General features: G+C 34.4%; 1 protein-coding gene across 2 annotated transcripts in view; it reads left to right on the forward strand.

The window, feature by feature from the left end:
• LOC119641939 overlaps positions 1-10,909 on the forward strand; it is a 42,743-nt gene extending 31,834 nt beyond the window's left edge. For both annotated transcript variants that reach the window (XM_038040864.1, XM_038040863.1), the window contains one exon: positions 7,929-10,909. In XM_038040864.1, coding sequence (XP_037896792.1) covers positions 7,929-9,829 — 1,901 coding nt within the window. In that variant the 3' untranslated portion in view covers positions 9,830-10,909. The remainder of the gene's footprint in view (positions 1-7,928) is intronic.
• Positions 10,910-15,423: the final 4,514 nt, after the last annotated feature.

Genomic DNA, 15,423 nt, shown 5'->3' on the forward strand with positions numbered 1-15,423 from the left:
GTTGTTATATATACTATTTATAAACATTCATATAGCATTTGTCTATGTGTTCGTAACTGAAGCTAATATTTATATTCTTTCCGTTTTCCCTACATTTGTTTTCTTTCAATTTCTTTTTGTAAAAAATTTTCTTAATGCCATTTCACATTTCTTCATCTCTTTTTTTCTCCTTTTATATCTTTAGCTAGAGGCGTACATTTGTACATGCTGTAGCATATGTATATATATATACATGTATATATATATATATATGTATGTGTTTGTGGGATGAAAAAATTACTTTTTAAGGAATAAATGAAGTTACAAATGCAGACTAGAAAAAAATTTGCTAACAACATCCAAATGGATTAAGAAACGTCCGCACATTGAATCGACTCTCATATGCCAGTTTCATGTTTTGTTTCTATTTTTTTTTTTTTTTTCTTTTTTGATTGAATACAAACTTACCGGACAACGCTAAAAACTAGTCTTTGAAAGACTGCATTCACTTGTGAAAGAGGTTTTGAAGATGACTCGATTTTCGAATACTTTTCTTTATTCTTGATCCGTGACGATATCCGTAACTTTCATAAAAGAATTTTTTTCATATTTTGTATTTGTTTTGATATAAAGCGTTTGCTCTGGTAATTTAATGTACAAATCGAAGCACGTAAATGGTATGCTCCTAGCCGGGAGGACTAAAAAGAAAATCGTTGCATTCAGATACTTAGTAGCCTTCGCGAGAGATAACATTGTGTGAGCAAAACAATTTTTCATTGTTGGCAACTTTCCTCCTTCACGCAAGCACAACGTAAACTTCAAATCGATCCGTCAAATTGTTGTCCATAAGAACGAAAAAGTAATAAAATTCAATGTGTTCTGTTGGTTTTTAAAAAGTTGCGAGAACCACTTGAAAAATCATGTAGCGATGCTATGTTTTCGCAAAAGGTTATCACCAAGAGCAAGAACGTTTCTTAAGTCATGGTGAAAAAAGCGAAGCCAAGCCGCAGATGGTGTAAGCATGTGCTACGGCGCTGCTTATAACATGATTAGGACATGACTTTTAATTAGCAATCTTCCTGTCTGTTATATAATTGATGGATAATGGTACGAGTCCGCTGATAGCGAGTTTAGTCGAGTTTATCAAATGCTTTTTATTTAAAGCTAACGATAACAGATATATTCTTGAAAGTCTTAGTCGTTGCCAACTACGCGCTTGTCTATCCTTTTTATCGCAATGTGAATTCCCAGCTATTTGTTGTGCACCATTGTAAGATTCGAATCTCTTCGGCCCGCAAAGACAATAAGTCATCGACTGAAACCAGTATTAATGAGAAGCACTGGCTTAGATATTTGTTAATTTACTGTTTCATTAATTGATTAAGCGGGTTTCTCTGTTCTTGCTTAAGTAATGTCACACTCTGTCTATCTTTATTAAAACTCAATTTTTTTCATGGCTCTGGCTCACGACTAGAGGATTGGAGACTGACGAGACCGACTTACGTCGCTTTGCTGAGCTAGTAGGGGAGGATTTTAAATTCTACCTTTCGGACGCTCCTCCCACGGTTACAGTTAAAAGAATAGCACGGACTTACCTTTTAAGAACGCAAGCAGGCGAACAGGCTTACCCCAAGCACTGAGCTTCTCATTGTCCGCCCTACCTAATGGTCTCCTTCGGCCCATGATATCTGTGGGAGATCGCGATTTTGTTTCCGACGACCCAACGGGTGCTAATCATTGGCTAGCAGTTTTAATATAATATTTTTATATATATGTAAGAAAAAAAGAATATGAAGGAATGACAACTAATGGCAGGCAATATGTAAAGAAGTAATTATGCGATAAATTGAATAAATTATTTGGTTTCACACAGTGCCAACCACCAACATCTTCGTTGTCCCTAATTGAACAAATTTTCTGCGTTCCGTTTATAGCTGACCACCTGACAAAACTGCTTTCTGATATAATCGACCGATGAGCAAAAATTAATTAAAATCCTTATAGGGATAAGTTCTTGTCATTTTCGAACCGACCTTCTCTTCTAGTTTATTATTTTTAGGTATATTTTGTACCTGAAAAATCTGTACATTGTTTGAGTGGAAAAATTCTATGTATCAGCGCATATGTGAAACACTATTGCTTGGTTAGTTTTTCTTTTTGTTGTAATACAATAAATCAAGAGTAATGATGATAATATTAATGATGACGTCGCTATTGCTTATGCCATACAATGCTTAAATTAATAAAAATGAATAAAGTCATCTAATTAAAACGCAGATACAGGCAATGACTGCTGCGTACTTAATTAAAAAAAAATCCAATCAAGGAGAGAATGCCGGTGTTGTTCGTCTCCTACAATAATGTACATTTTAATATCACAAGCAAAAATTTCAAGCCTCTTGTTCTTAAAAAAATTCCGAAAACATTTTTTCAGTGCATATCGAAAAAGTTTTTTTCATAAAGTTTTTATGACAAAGCAATAAATGACGTATTGTTCTTAATCGAATACTCGCTTCTTCTTTCTCTTCTTACGTAGTTAGTAAAAAGGGGGCAAATCTTCAGACAGGCAATGTCTTCTAAATGATTTTGATTTTACAAAACTTGTATTCACCAAAACGTCAGCGCAAAAAAAAGAATCAAATGTTCTTAAGTCATTTTTCAATTTTATTTTAAAGTCACGACCTTTTCTTAGGCGCACCACTTACACGGAAAGACAGGTCCGGCATATTGCTTATTCTTTGTGCCTTTGCACTATAAAATAACCTTTTAAAGGGAAAACGAATTTTTTTCTTTTTTGTCTAATGTTCTTGCTCGGGTTTTTCTTTTACTTTTCATCTTCGTTTTTGCTCTTAATTTTTAAATTTTATTTAATTTCTTCATTTTTTTCTATTACAAAAGATAAGCGATTTCCATTTTTCTTTCTATCAGGGCACATTGCTCAATCTTATTAGTCTATCGTAATTTTTGTGGCTTTATGTCTGCATGTCCGAAACCAAAAGCCGAACCGAAAAACCCAAAATGCCGGAAATAGACCTTTTTTATCTCTTTCTGTCATTTCCCTTCCGGCGAAACTAGCTTCTGTTGATTGTGCGTGAAATCAACAGTCTCTCTCACGCGCGTATTTCAAACAAACCATTTTACACAACCACATGTTGCAATATCGATACAAGGCTTTTAAAAATCACAGCAAGTGAAATTCTTTGGGGTGCAATAACATGTTGACGTTTGATTATCATATACATTTTCTAGCGCATCAGGAGAGTTTTCCAAAAGCAAAATTTTGCATTTAATTGTTCTCATTGTCAACGAAGCTCGAAACTTTTCTTGTTCTCTTTTTATCGGATGCCCTATGCCGCTTGTGTTGACGCGTGCTATATAACACGCAGAGGAATTTCGAAAGAACCCTCCACTTATTATGCCGATCGATGCAAAATCATTTGCTGAATCGATCTTAGCTTATTTGTCCCTCTGTCCGGTTTGTGTTTTTTTTTTTTTTTTATATAACCAATCATTCCAAGGGGAAATTCCCTTATTACGCCATGGGGATTAGGTCAGAAAGAAGTTAGGAAAGAAAGAAAAAGAGAAATGGTGTATACGCGACCAATCGATTAGTGTGATGTCTTCGTCGACCTAAGCGCTAATTGTAGCTGCGATTTGCACCCGCGATCGCGATTTTTATCTACCCAGCTACTCGTGCTACTCGTATCCGTCTTCCATGTTTCTTGTATTCAACCTACAGGCCGTGATTTTTGAGATATTTTAATGAGATGTGACATACCTTGACCCAAGTTCGGATACGACCAATTTCTTAGTTACTTTTCATATAATATCTTATTTTCGAAAGTCATTATATGAATAATTATGTAGGGTGTTGTAGAGAGTTAATGGGCACTTGAAACTTTTCCTGCTTTAAATAAAGTATATTGAAGTTTATATATTTCAGCAAGCGTGTGTGTTCTTTTACAACATAGTCGTTGCTATTGACATTTTTCAAGTTTTGTTAATAATATTTTTTTTCCTGAGCCTTATCTTTGTTTTTTTTCATTTTCTTTAGCTTTTCATATGGATGTTGTTTAGGTTACAGAGCAGTGATTATATAACTAAAGAAAGAATGCTTTCCATTGTTTAGCGTAGAAATCTGGACTGGATACCAATAACAGAAAAAAGTGGAAAAAAAAATAAAACAAAATAAATAAAAAATAAGTAAGGGAAGTAAAGCAAATGTTTACACAATTTGAACTTTGTTATTACGGCTTGAAATTGTCCTTTGTCCTGTCCTGCTTGTTACAACAGCATTATTATATGAAATGACTTCATAGATAGCGAAACGATGGAAAGAAATGCAGGAAAGAAAAGAAAAGGCCATAAAGCAATATAATGTTCTGTACACATTTACAAATAAATCTGGCATTGTATGTGAGTCTAGAGTCAATTTAATATATATATATATATATATATACACATATACCGGAAGTTGTTCAACAATATTGTAAAGAAAAAAAAAAAAAAAAGAAAAAACGTAAAGTAACACAAATGGAAAACTAGTCCCTTTCAGTCGAATTTTCGAAACACTTCGTCAAGCATGCAATTGATTTTCTTGATAAGTGCATGCATTTAGAAAAAATGTCAGGAATTTCGTTTTTGAATTTAAACACATATCAAAAGCATTTTAATATTTAGCCCCTGCTGTCGACATCAATCAAGAAATCAACAGGATTTTGCAGAGGCAGGCAAATAAGAAAAGAAGACGAACGAGTTCCTGCAAAAGTCGCATTTCTACGAACTAAAAGCATAAAAATCGAAATATCTTAAAGTCTTATGCAGATATCTTGCAGGAATTTATTTGGTACAACTTTTAAAGATTGCCAACAATGCGCTATAGTTCGGCTACTTGTTCTCCATAAGGTCCATAAGAAGGGAAGCGAAAAAAAGTACGCAAAAAGAAAAACATTTAATCTCAAGATGGCAACACTTAGTATTATTAGCTCGCAATACAAACACACAAACTTGTAGAGCTTAAAAAAATTACGTTTCAAAAAAAAAGAGAAAAAAAAATGCAAATTCTCTCTAACAGAGCAAGAAAATATTACACAACTTGAGCAGCGACAAGGAAAACGATGGAAGCGATGAAACTTTAGTAATTTATGTAACATAATTAAGTCATAAAATGATACATAGAAAGAAACGAAACGTATGAATGACAGCAAAAAAGATTTTCTTGCGTATATACATATCATGTAGAAAGTTGGAGACGTAAAAAAAGAAAGAGAAACAAAAATGAGCAAAAAAAAAAGTCCGCAACATATTGTTTCAATAAAATATACGTTACTTTAAAATGAAATCAAAGTGAAAAACTTTGACATTTGTGCCTTCAAAATTTTTTATATAATTTTTCATACACGCTACCTCAGAATATAACGGTTTAGTCTATTCACATCCCCTTTGGCAACGCATACAGCTAAGCCTGAGCAAAAGCCATTAAGTCATGGCTGGGATGCGGGGAAAACTAAGATCTTGTTTCAGTAAATTGCAAAATATTCTATTGACCATATGTCATATTGACAAATGGTTGAAAAGTATTCGAATCAACTATTATTTCATTACAATTTAAATTTTATTTTTTATTTTAATAAATATTTGTTCAGTGAATTCTAAGAGATCTGCCGGATATCGAAAGAAATTATTTTCATATTCTGCATCGTGTGTTTGTTTGTTTTTTTTCAGTTAATGATATAGGGTATATAAGATTCGTTTAAGAAGAAGAATGACTTATTTATATTGTTTTTCTTGTTCATTTCTTGACAAGTATAACAACATGCATAGACGTGAGACGTATCCTTCTAACCACATACATCTGTTTTAATGCTTCCCCTGAGAAAACTTAAGAAAATAACAAGAGCGCAAGCAAGGTTTTGAAAAATGGTTTTGCATTGTGAAAATCAGAAATATTAATAATGCCGTCCATTCGACAAGAGTGCGTATGTATCGCAAGAATGTGTGTACGTATGGCTAGCTGCTTAATTAAGTAGAAAATAAGAGTAAAAATGTTGAATTTTTGACACTGATTGCCAAGGAGGCAGGCGAGTTTAATTTGAGAAAGAATTTATATTATTTTTTTACAAGTTTTCTTACGTACGTGGAAATTCACCTTTCAATCGTTTAAATACTTATCATAAAGTAAAATTGAATTTCAGTAAAACTTCTCTCTTTTCTTTGAATTGTTTTACTCTTGTCAAATTTAATTAAAGTATATTTGTTAGTGTAATCAACTGAGATCAAGCAAAATACATATCGAAATATAGAGAAATAGAAAGTAATAAGCGAAATTGAAAAAAATAAAAATAAATTTTAGTGAAATAATGTTGAAATATTTATGCGCTACACTACTTGTGGTGCAGAGCAAATTAAATTTATGCGAACGTATGCAAGACTCAGAAGGGCTTAAGAACTTTCTATTCAGAATCACTTCCTGAGTCGAACTAATCGCTTTGTCAATCGCTTTGTTAGTCCGATGTGTATTCATGTGTTTTTGGGTTCGGCCTAAATGGCGCAATTTCTGAGATATTTGGATAAAATTTGGTGCACTACTGGTCAACGGAGGAACGCTGTCAAATATGATTCGAATCATTCAAATTTTTCGACTACCACTTAGTACTGTTTACTGATCCCCCTCAAAGGAAAAAATAAAGAAATTAAGTGTTCGAAGAAAACAATTTAAAAACGAGTAAAGTAAAACGATTGACTATAAACGCCACCTATATATATATATATATATATATATAGAGCCTATTCCTATGAGGCTGCTAGAAGTATAATTTTTGTTTATCCTTTATTGCTTCCTTGCTATCCTTGCTTATTTCTCACAATATGCCCCTTACCTTTTTTGGTTAGTTGTATACGCCTGTGACTTGTGGTGAAACGCGATTTCACTGCAATGACCCCTAGAGTAAGCAGTAAATGACAATTCTCTCACAACCAACTTCAGATTGTAATGTTCAGAAAATTCGATCTATAACTGCATATCTTTTCTCCCCTACATTGCCTGCATGTGTGTTTTTTCGGGTTCCTCAAAAAATCTAAGCTTGAGAGAGAAAGTTGAGGCCAGACGTATAAACGTACATAGACATTAATGCAACAACAAGAATACATACATATATCGGGTTACATATATCGTAGCGAAGATCTTTGAATGCTTTCCCGAAAAGCTTATGCAGCGTTGCTCTTGTAACGTCTGTCCGTACGGGAGTTTTCTTTGGAAGAACTCGGAAGGGTCGGTACGCTAGCTTGAACTACACCGAAACTTTCACTGAAATTTTCAACGATTTTCCAAAGCATTTGTTCCCAATGCCAGATTAATATTTGCTCTGAATCCAGCCTCCTCCGAAGCCCATGAAACCCTATAATTTAAATGGTCTTCGCCACACCCGACTAGGTGGATACTTAAGTTGTGTACCATATCTACAAAAAATTTCTTACCAGAAAAACTACAACTATTACGTGGTTGAATTCAAAGTCAATAATTTAAAGGAATCGTTCAAAGTCTTTAACATTAGCTTTTCTAAACTTAAAAACTTAAAATGTTGAATAGATGACGACTTAAAGACCTGCAGAACGCAAAAATTTTCTATTTATTCGCGTTGCGCTCTTTTAAGTAATGAATAACATTAATATTAATCATACGCTCAGTAGTCATTCAGAAGAAAGCAATTACTTAATAATATGAACAAAGAATGAATAAATGAATGAATGAATGCATCAGAGAAAAGCATTGCATTTATGTTCGCCCAAGTTTTCATTTTTGTTTTTTTTTTTTATATTTCTCTGCATTTACTGCTAATTTATTAACAAAATATTTTCTTTTTCTTAACTCCATCATGGTATGTTAAACTTTGTAACAACTCCAACGCTAACGCCATATTCATCTTACTATCCGTAATGACCTCAAACAGTGCGCAGCAATAAAAACTCGCCAAAAGAAAGACGGAAATGTTCGCCGGAAATACATAATCATCCAAAGATGGCTGTTGATATTGTACAACGAAAAAAAAAAGTGCAACAACGACGGCAACAAGATTTTGATGCTAAAGATAAAAATAAGGAAAAACAACGGCAACAGCAGAAGCAACAACAACAACAATTGCAAGAGCAAGAACAAAATCAAGAAGAACAACAAGAGCATAGACAATTAAGAAATGCAGACATTTCAGGAGTTTGCTTAAGTTTTCGAACAAGATGTACAAGTTCTGAAGTCCATCAAATGAAAAAAACTTTCGAACAAAGTTCACTTGTATCACAGGTGAAGAAGAATGGGCAACAAAAAGAAAAACAGAATGAGAAACAGAAGGATGCTGTGGGAGATCAAAAATCAAAAGTCAGTTTAGAGGCCATACATGACAAGAATGTATACTTTGTTAAAGATAAGATAAAGTCGGTCAGTAACAATGGAAACTCATCTCCGGATTATGCAGCAGATGAACTAATAGTTCCAAGAACAACATCACCTACATCATCATCATCATCATCATCATCATCATCGTCGTCGTCGTTATCATTACAACTGTCATCATCATCATTTTGTAATACGTTAATACCCACAACAGCAATATCTACTACAACAGTAACGTTGACAACCCAGGTGAATCAGATTACGGACAGAGAATGCGACGATTTGCTGGTTCAACACCAACATCCTTACGAAAAGCGTAAACAGCAATCAACAATTGTTACAAATATAAATAGTCAGCAAGGTTTCTGTGCGTCAACTTGTTCTTATTTTTGTCGCTGTTGTAAGCAAGATAAAGTTCCAACTGTAAATAATGGCGTAATAACAACAAAAACAGCAGCAGCAGATCAGAATAAATTTATATATCCAAGTATTATAAAAGCAACAACAGAGCAAGCATATCAAAATTATCGGTGCCCCACTGGGAAATTATGCTGTTTGAAATACGTGCTATCGTGCACAAAGGCCACGGATGTGAGTGCGACTGCCGGTACTTGCCGTCGCAACTCGTTTAGGTTAGCAACTCACAATCAAATGACTAATAACCACTTGTCAACCACAACAACAACAACAACAACAACAAAAACGACAAAAGAACAACAACAAATAACTAGAGAATCAACACCAACAAATCATTCCAACAGTTCAACATCATCATCATCGCCATCGTCATTGCCGTCATCGTTATCGATGCCGTTGTCATCTGAGGGAATAGGTGACGATATAGGTATCGGTCTTAATGATGAATGGGAAATTTTAATGCATCTTGGTCGTGATCACCTAATACACGTTTGTCATCATTATGCTGAATATGGTCAACGTATAGCTATGCAGTTACCTCCAGCATATAGCGACAATAGCAACGACTGCAACAAGAGTAATTATTGTAATAAAAGTATTATTTGCTTGAATTTCAAAGGTGTCACGACTACAAATCTTATCGAGAAATTCTTTATAACTTGCATACCTTTGGCATTAGAGCAAGAACTGCAACACCAAATACATCAACAAGACCAGCAGCAATACGAAAAACTACTTGAGAATAAAACTTTCTCTTCAACTTGCATCACATCCTGTAACCTAAAAAAATATGCAATTTTTTTGTGGTATTTAAATCCAAAACACTCGCTCAACTACTCGCCGGTATCATCGAACGATGAAGACGATGACGTGAGCAATTTCGAAAGCATTATTGAAATTCCAAACACGGACATCAAATGGTTTGGCCGCGTCCACCATCTAACCACCCCTTGGTCGCAGATACTAGCCAGTCGAGAGTTTCTCATGTACGACGCAATATCTGATGGATATGATGAAGCATTCGTGATTGTCAACAAAACGAAATAAAAAATTGTACGAAATCGATTATACTTTTGTGCGTGCTTTAATGCAATGGTGTGCATGCGGGCATACACTGTTGATTGTGCACACCGCAGACATACTATACTTTGTACGCGGGGTAATGGCGGTAATGTTTCTGCTGTTGATCACGTGAAACATGCAATTGTTTCTTCGTGCTTTAGTGCCTGTGTACCCATTCTGCCAGCACCACCTTCTCTAAAGGGTACAATTTCTTATCTGAATGTCTGTAATGCGCAGAAATACTTGTAGTCATCGACGAATCCCTTAATTAAATTTATAAACGCATATAATATTCATACAGCATTTTTGATTACCATGACAAACAAAGTCGAAGAAGCCACGGCGGGACTTTTGTTTCTTGTTGGTAATTATGCGCTTCTTTCTATAAAAGTCTTAAATTTGAAAATCGAAAAATTTTAAAATTAGTTTCAAATTCGTTCCTTTTTTACTCACAAATGCTTATAAGGATTTGTTTATGGGTTAAATATGAAATTTGGCATGACGTAAGAAGTTCTTAAGTCTCTGTAAAGGTATAAAACTAAGCACCATTATTACTACTAAGGTAAAGAGTTTTTTTTTTTTTTGCGTTCATTTAATTCCTTACCCAATGGAATAATTAAAAGCCAGCTAAAGACGGAAGTAGCGCACTTTTGTTTTTACTGACGATGTGGTAAGCTTCGGGATAAATTAATCGTAAGAGCAGTTTTAACTTGGGCTCCTGGATATGAATTAATTAATTAATTCTCCGACAACAAGGTCCTTCGAGAAAAAGCTATACTTTGTATCTTTTAGATGATCTCGCTACTCTTGAAGTACTAAAATGAGACCCTAACAATGATCCATTTACTATTTCCTGAGAATGGCGAAGCCTATCTAAATTCTAATATGCTTCCGCGATAATATGTATTCACAGTCACCACGAAATTTCAAAAAGGATCATTCGCAGTTGTTAGAGCAGAGAAATCACCTCTCCTTGGGCATCTGATATATCAGATATGTAAATTCAATTTATAAGGCTTTCGATAAGACGTTACGGAGTGTGTATAGCCATACTTGCATTTTAATTTTCTTTTCCAAAATATCCGTTGCTGAAAAATCGAAAAGAACTGTAAGTGAGAACGAGGTGAGTTCAGATTATGCGCTTCGAAGTCGTGAAAATATAAAATGTACGTTACTTCCCGGAGCTGCAAGGTAAAACTATCAGAAGTCAAGTTAGTCTTAAAGATTACGCGAAAAATATTAACCTAATGCAGGTAAAGTATGTCTACTGAAACCGCGTGAAGGATTTATGCTTCGTTTTTTTACAAATGAGAAAGAAATACAAAATTTGGTCGTTTTCTTAGCAAAGGATCACACTTGCCTCCTTCGAAGCCCGAATTTCTTACATATCATCTATTTTGCTTTATATTCAGACTATGGTCACAATACTCATCCCGTTCGGTTACGTTTAAACGTTCATCTACTTTTACAACTCGAGTCACATTATACAGAGGAAAGGTTTTACGTATTTCTCAAGACTATTAGGAATATTTATAACATTGAAAATGCGGGGAAGCCCCTTTTAATTGCAATGCCTGTTCATATGGGAAACAATTTAGGTGACTATGGAGAAGCGCGAAATGAGTGTCGGTGCAATTATTTATTTAGTTATTTATTAATTGTATGTTATCTTAAAGCCTTTCTTTAATAGAAATTTATGTTAAGATTACAATGTATATAGTGGATAACTTTGGGCCATGGATAGGCATGGCTTTCATTTCTACTCGGTCACAATCCGGGTCCATTTACCCATCGGTGAGTTTGAATTGTATAAAATGATCATCACTGAAACCATGGTGTATAATTATTGAATTGCCATACCCTACGCTTGGCAAATCTAATTTAACAACCCTTGGAGTAACTCACCATGACTCTATTCCCGTTAATTTTTCAAGCCGATCTCGGTTCTCATCAGTATTTTTAGGGCACAAATTATTTTCTTCTGTTTCCGAGAAAGAGACGGGGGTGTCAACCAAAAGAATTGTATCATCTGCCAAATGGAACAAACGATTCGCGACTAGAGGAAGCAACAATTGGTCATTACGCAGAGACATGTTAAAGCAGAAGATGCTAAACAATTGCTTAGGTCCTTAGGTTTGAATCATACGTATAATATTATAAAAATGAAGCTAAAAAAGAAAAGCCTGGAAAAAACAATACGTAGCCTGAGGTGCGGTTATATCTCTTCAAAGGAGGACGTATTCGTAGGATGACATAGAGATGTAGACTGGCTTTGGATGAGTCCATATAACTTTGGGATAGTACCGATCGACAAAACGAATAGCAATTTGTCAAAATCTTATGACCTTCAGTTTAGATATGACAATTATTTGGGTGACGATACACACAATATTCCGATTTTCCCATTGTTTTACAAAAACAAAAGTAGCGTCACTACAACGGCTTGAACTTTTCAACTAATTATCGGAATACCACGAGATTTTAGTTTATTATGTTTGAAGATTGTTCCTATCTAAATATTATATGGATTCGAAAATAATGGTGACATATATTTCATATCCCCTAAAAACGGTGGCAACAATTCCAGGTTTGCTCAAATTTGACATTGTCGTGGAGACTGGACGGAGACGGTGCTCAAGCAAAAGAAAAAACTGGTCAGCCAAAGCTTCTAGTCTTCTAATGCACCTAGACATTTAAGGTGCAAAGTTTTCTATATACAAACAATTAAGGCGAGAGTTAAGGAAGTTTTTATGTGAGTCAAGCGTAATCAGATATTTGAAATTCTCTACAATGTCAGCATTGATATCACTGACGTTTAGAGCTAGGTTTACTGCATGCAATGCGGACTCTTATTGGCGAGGTAAATGTGGAGAAATATCTGTAAATTTATCATTAGGAGAATAATCTAATGAATTATAATAAAAGATTATGTAATAAAAAGTTTTATTCGTCGCTCGCGTTCGAACATTTGTTGCATTCAAAGTGCAATTAGCAAACCGCGTATCGATTAAATGAGAAGCGTGCGTCAACTTTATTTCGTATGCGTGTCTTTAATTGTAAGTTTAAGCGCCTACCAACTCTTTGTTACGTTAGAACAAACGCCGTTAACATTAAAGGTAAAAGAAATTTGAACAATTTCAAGGTTCATGCAAACATTTTTTTATTTATATTATAAAAGGCAGAAATGAAATTTATTCATTATTATCAAATTCTGTTCGAAAACGCATACTGACCAAATATTCAATATTTTTGTTTGAATGAAAGCGCAAGCGTGTTTTCAATTTGCTCGTAAACAGTACTGCACTACAAAATTGATATATTGCAAGTGTGTTGGAAATTGAAGTGCTTTTATTTTGCTTCGTTTCTTTGCTCAATATATGTATGGTGGGAGATGGGTGCGTGCATGGGTATATGTACGCGTATGAACGAATTGGCCGCGTACAATCAAGCAAACTGTTCATATTTACAGTAACCGCATTCTTTATTTGTTTAAAGTGTATTTGTAATATAATTGAAAATAGTTTCAACATCAAGAGTAAAATAACAACCGCGGACCAGGGCAGCGCTGTGGGTGTATGTGAAGAATCTGTTTGTTCACGTGTCAGTATATTTTGCTGAATTCGTTTAAAATTTCTTTGGGAATTCAATACAATAAACGCCAAGAAAAAAGCAACAACAACAACAATAATAATATCAAATATATCTACATGCATACATAAATATAAAAGCCTCACAAATACATACATAATATATGCGAACAACAACGTCCTATGATACCATCAATAGTGGAAAGGCGTATGATATGTGTAATGTGTTCAGACACAAATTAAAAAAAAAAAAAAAAAGAAAAAAAAGAACAAAGAACAGGAAACTAAAGAAATGGTTGAATATATGCCATTCGGCAAAAATAACACTAACTAACGTTTGCAATGTTTTACGTCCATCAATGATACATACCGTAGCAGCCGGATGTATGAAATATATTAACGCACATATGCACGCTTGCAACAGCAACCAAGCGATACGAACTTAAACTTGGCAATTTTCAATACCCATATAGTGTTAAGAAATATCGCATTTTGCGTTGCCTTGTATTTAAATATGTGAACGCGTTCCCTCAATCCTTTAATAAAAAATTTTATTGCAAGCAAAAAAATACATCCTAGGCAGACTCGGAATTATTTTAATCAATTATCATTGCTGGGGAATTAACCCGCCCGCAATATTTCAGGAGTAGTTCACGGATATGAGGTTGCGGCGCTCGCGGACAAATATTGCCAAAGCTCACAACAGTTACACTACTACAACACTACTGCTATTCGGTAAGAAAAAAGTGAATGGCAGGGAATAGATAATCCGAAGTCTTTTTATGAATAGCTCGTCTGATTGACAGTTTACCGACTCAAGGGGAAAGCAATTGCTGCTTGTGAGCAAGCGAGGCAGGAGTTTCGCTGTTTACTAAATTAGTTTTCATTTGCCGCAAGGGATTAGTATTTATTGATTAATCATACGGAATATATATAGTGAACAGCATAACTCGATAATATAGATATCGCTGCGTTAAAAAGAAAGCGAAAAATAGTAAAAACATTGATTCAAATATCGAGTTCTCTTAGATTTTAACACTCGTTGATTGACAAGTGTTGGGCCGCTCTGTTTATTAGTTTATGCAAACGTCGATATCATAACATAAAAACGAATTATGAAAATGGGGACTATCTAGAACTCCCGATAAAGAAAACAGTGCTCGTCGAGCATGCTTGAGCACTAGAAACTAAAACATATGAAAAAAAGAGGGAATGCCGCGCTTTACAGTGCAAAGCGTCAGTACAAAAGCGTCTAAATTATTAAAAATATTTTTCTGCTTTAGTCATTTACTTATTGAACATAAAATAAGGGTAAGAGCGCATTTGATAAAGTGCAAAAATAGCAACTGAGTCATAAAAACATTAAAAAAACTAATTTAATTAAATTGTAAGCTAAAAAATAATGTAACATAAAAGATTCGCTTTCGGAGAGAAATAAAAAAGTAAAAACATTAAACTGGTGGCAAACTGGTAAACTCAGCATTAAATAGCCTATGCCGCAGGCAGACAGACCGACGGACAGAGAAGCTTAGATCGATTCATAAAGCGATTCTATATCGGCCGGTATAATAAACGACAGGATTATGTCGAGGTCTTCTGGGTGTTTCATACATCCGCCCAAAATTTAACTTTAAAATTAATGCTCTTCCGACGTTGTCCCTTATTTTATAAATTTATGCTACAAAAATCAGCTAAGCAATATTGAAAGCATATCAGGGGAGTAATGTATAAAACGGGGAATAAGTTTGCTTCCACAAAATCCGCAGACAAGAAGTGAGACGAATAGTTAAAAAATATTTTATACTTCACCCTCCGGATGAATGTAAGATTATATTGCTAATTTGCATTAGCAATAAATGCAAAAAAAAGGGATTATTTTACGCAATAATATCATAACTCGATAGTCGGTTACGTATCTTTTAAGTTTCTTTGTAGGTATTCTTGCTTTTTAACTAACGAATAAAATCAATTAAAATAGAAAAAATACATCTC

This window comes from Glossina fuscipes, unplaced genomic scaffold (genome assembly GCF_014805625.2).
Source record: "Glossina fuscipes isolate IAEA_lab_2018 unplaced genomic scaffold, Yale_Gfus_2 197, whole genome shotgun sequence".
NCBI classification, from domain to species: Eukaryota; Metazoa; Arthropoda; class Insecta; order Diptera; family Glossinidae; genus Glossina; species Glossina fuscipes.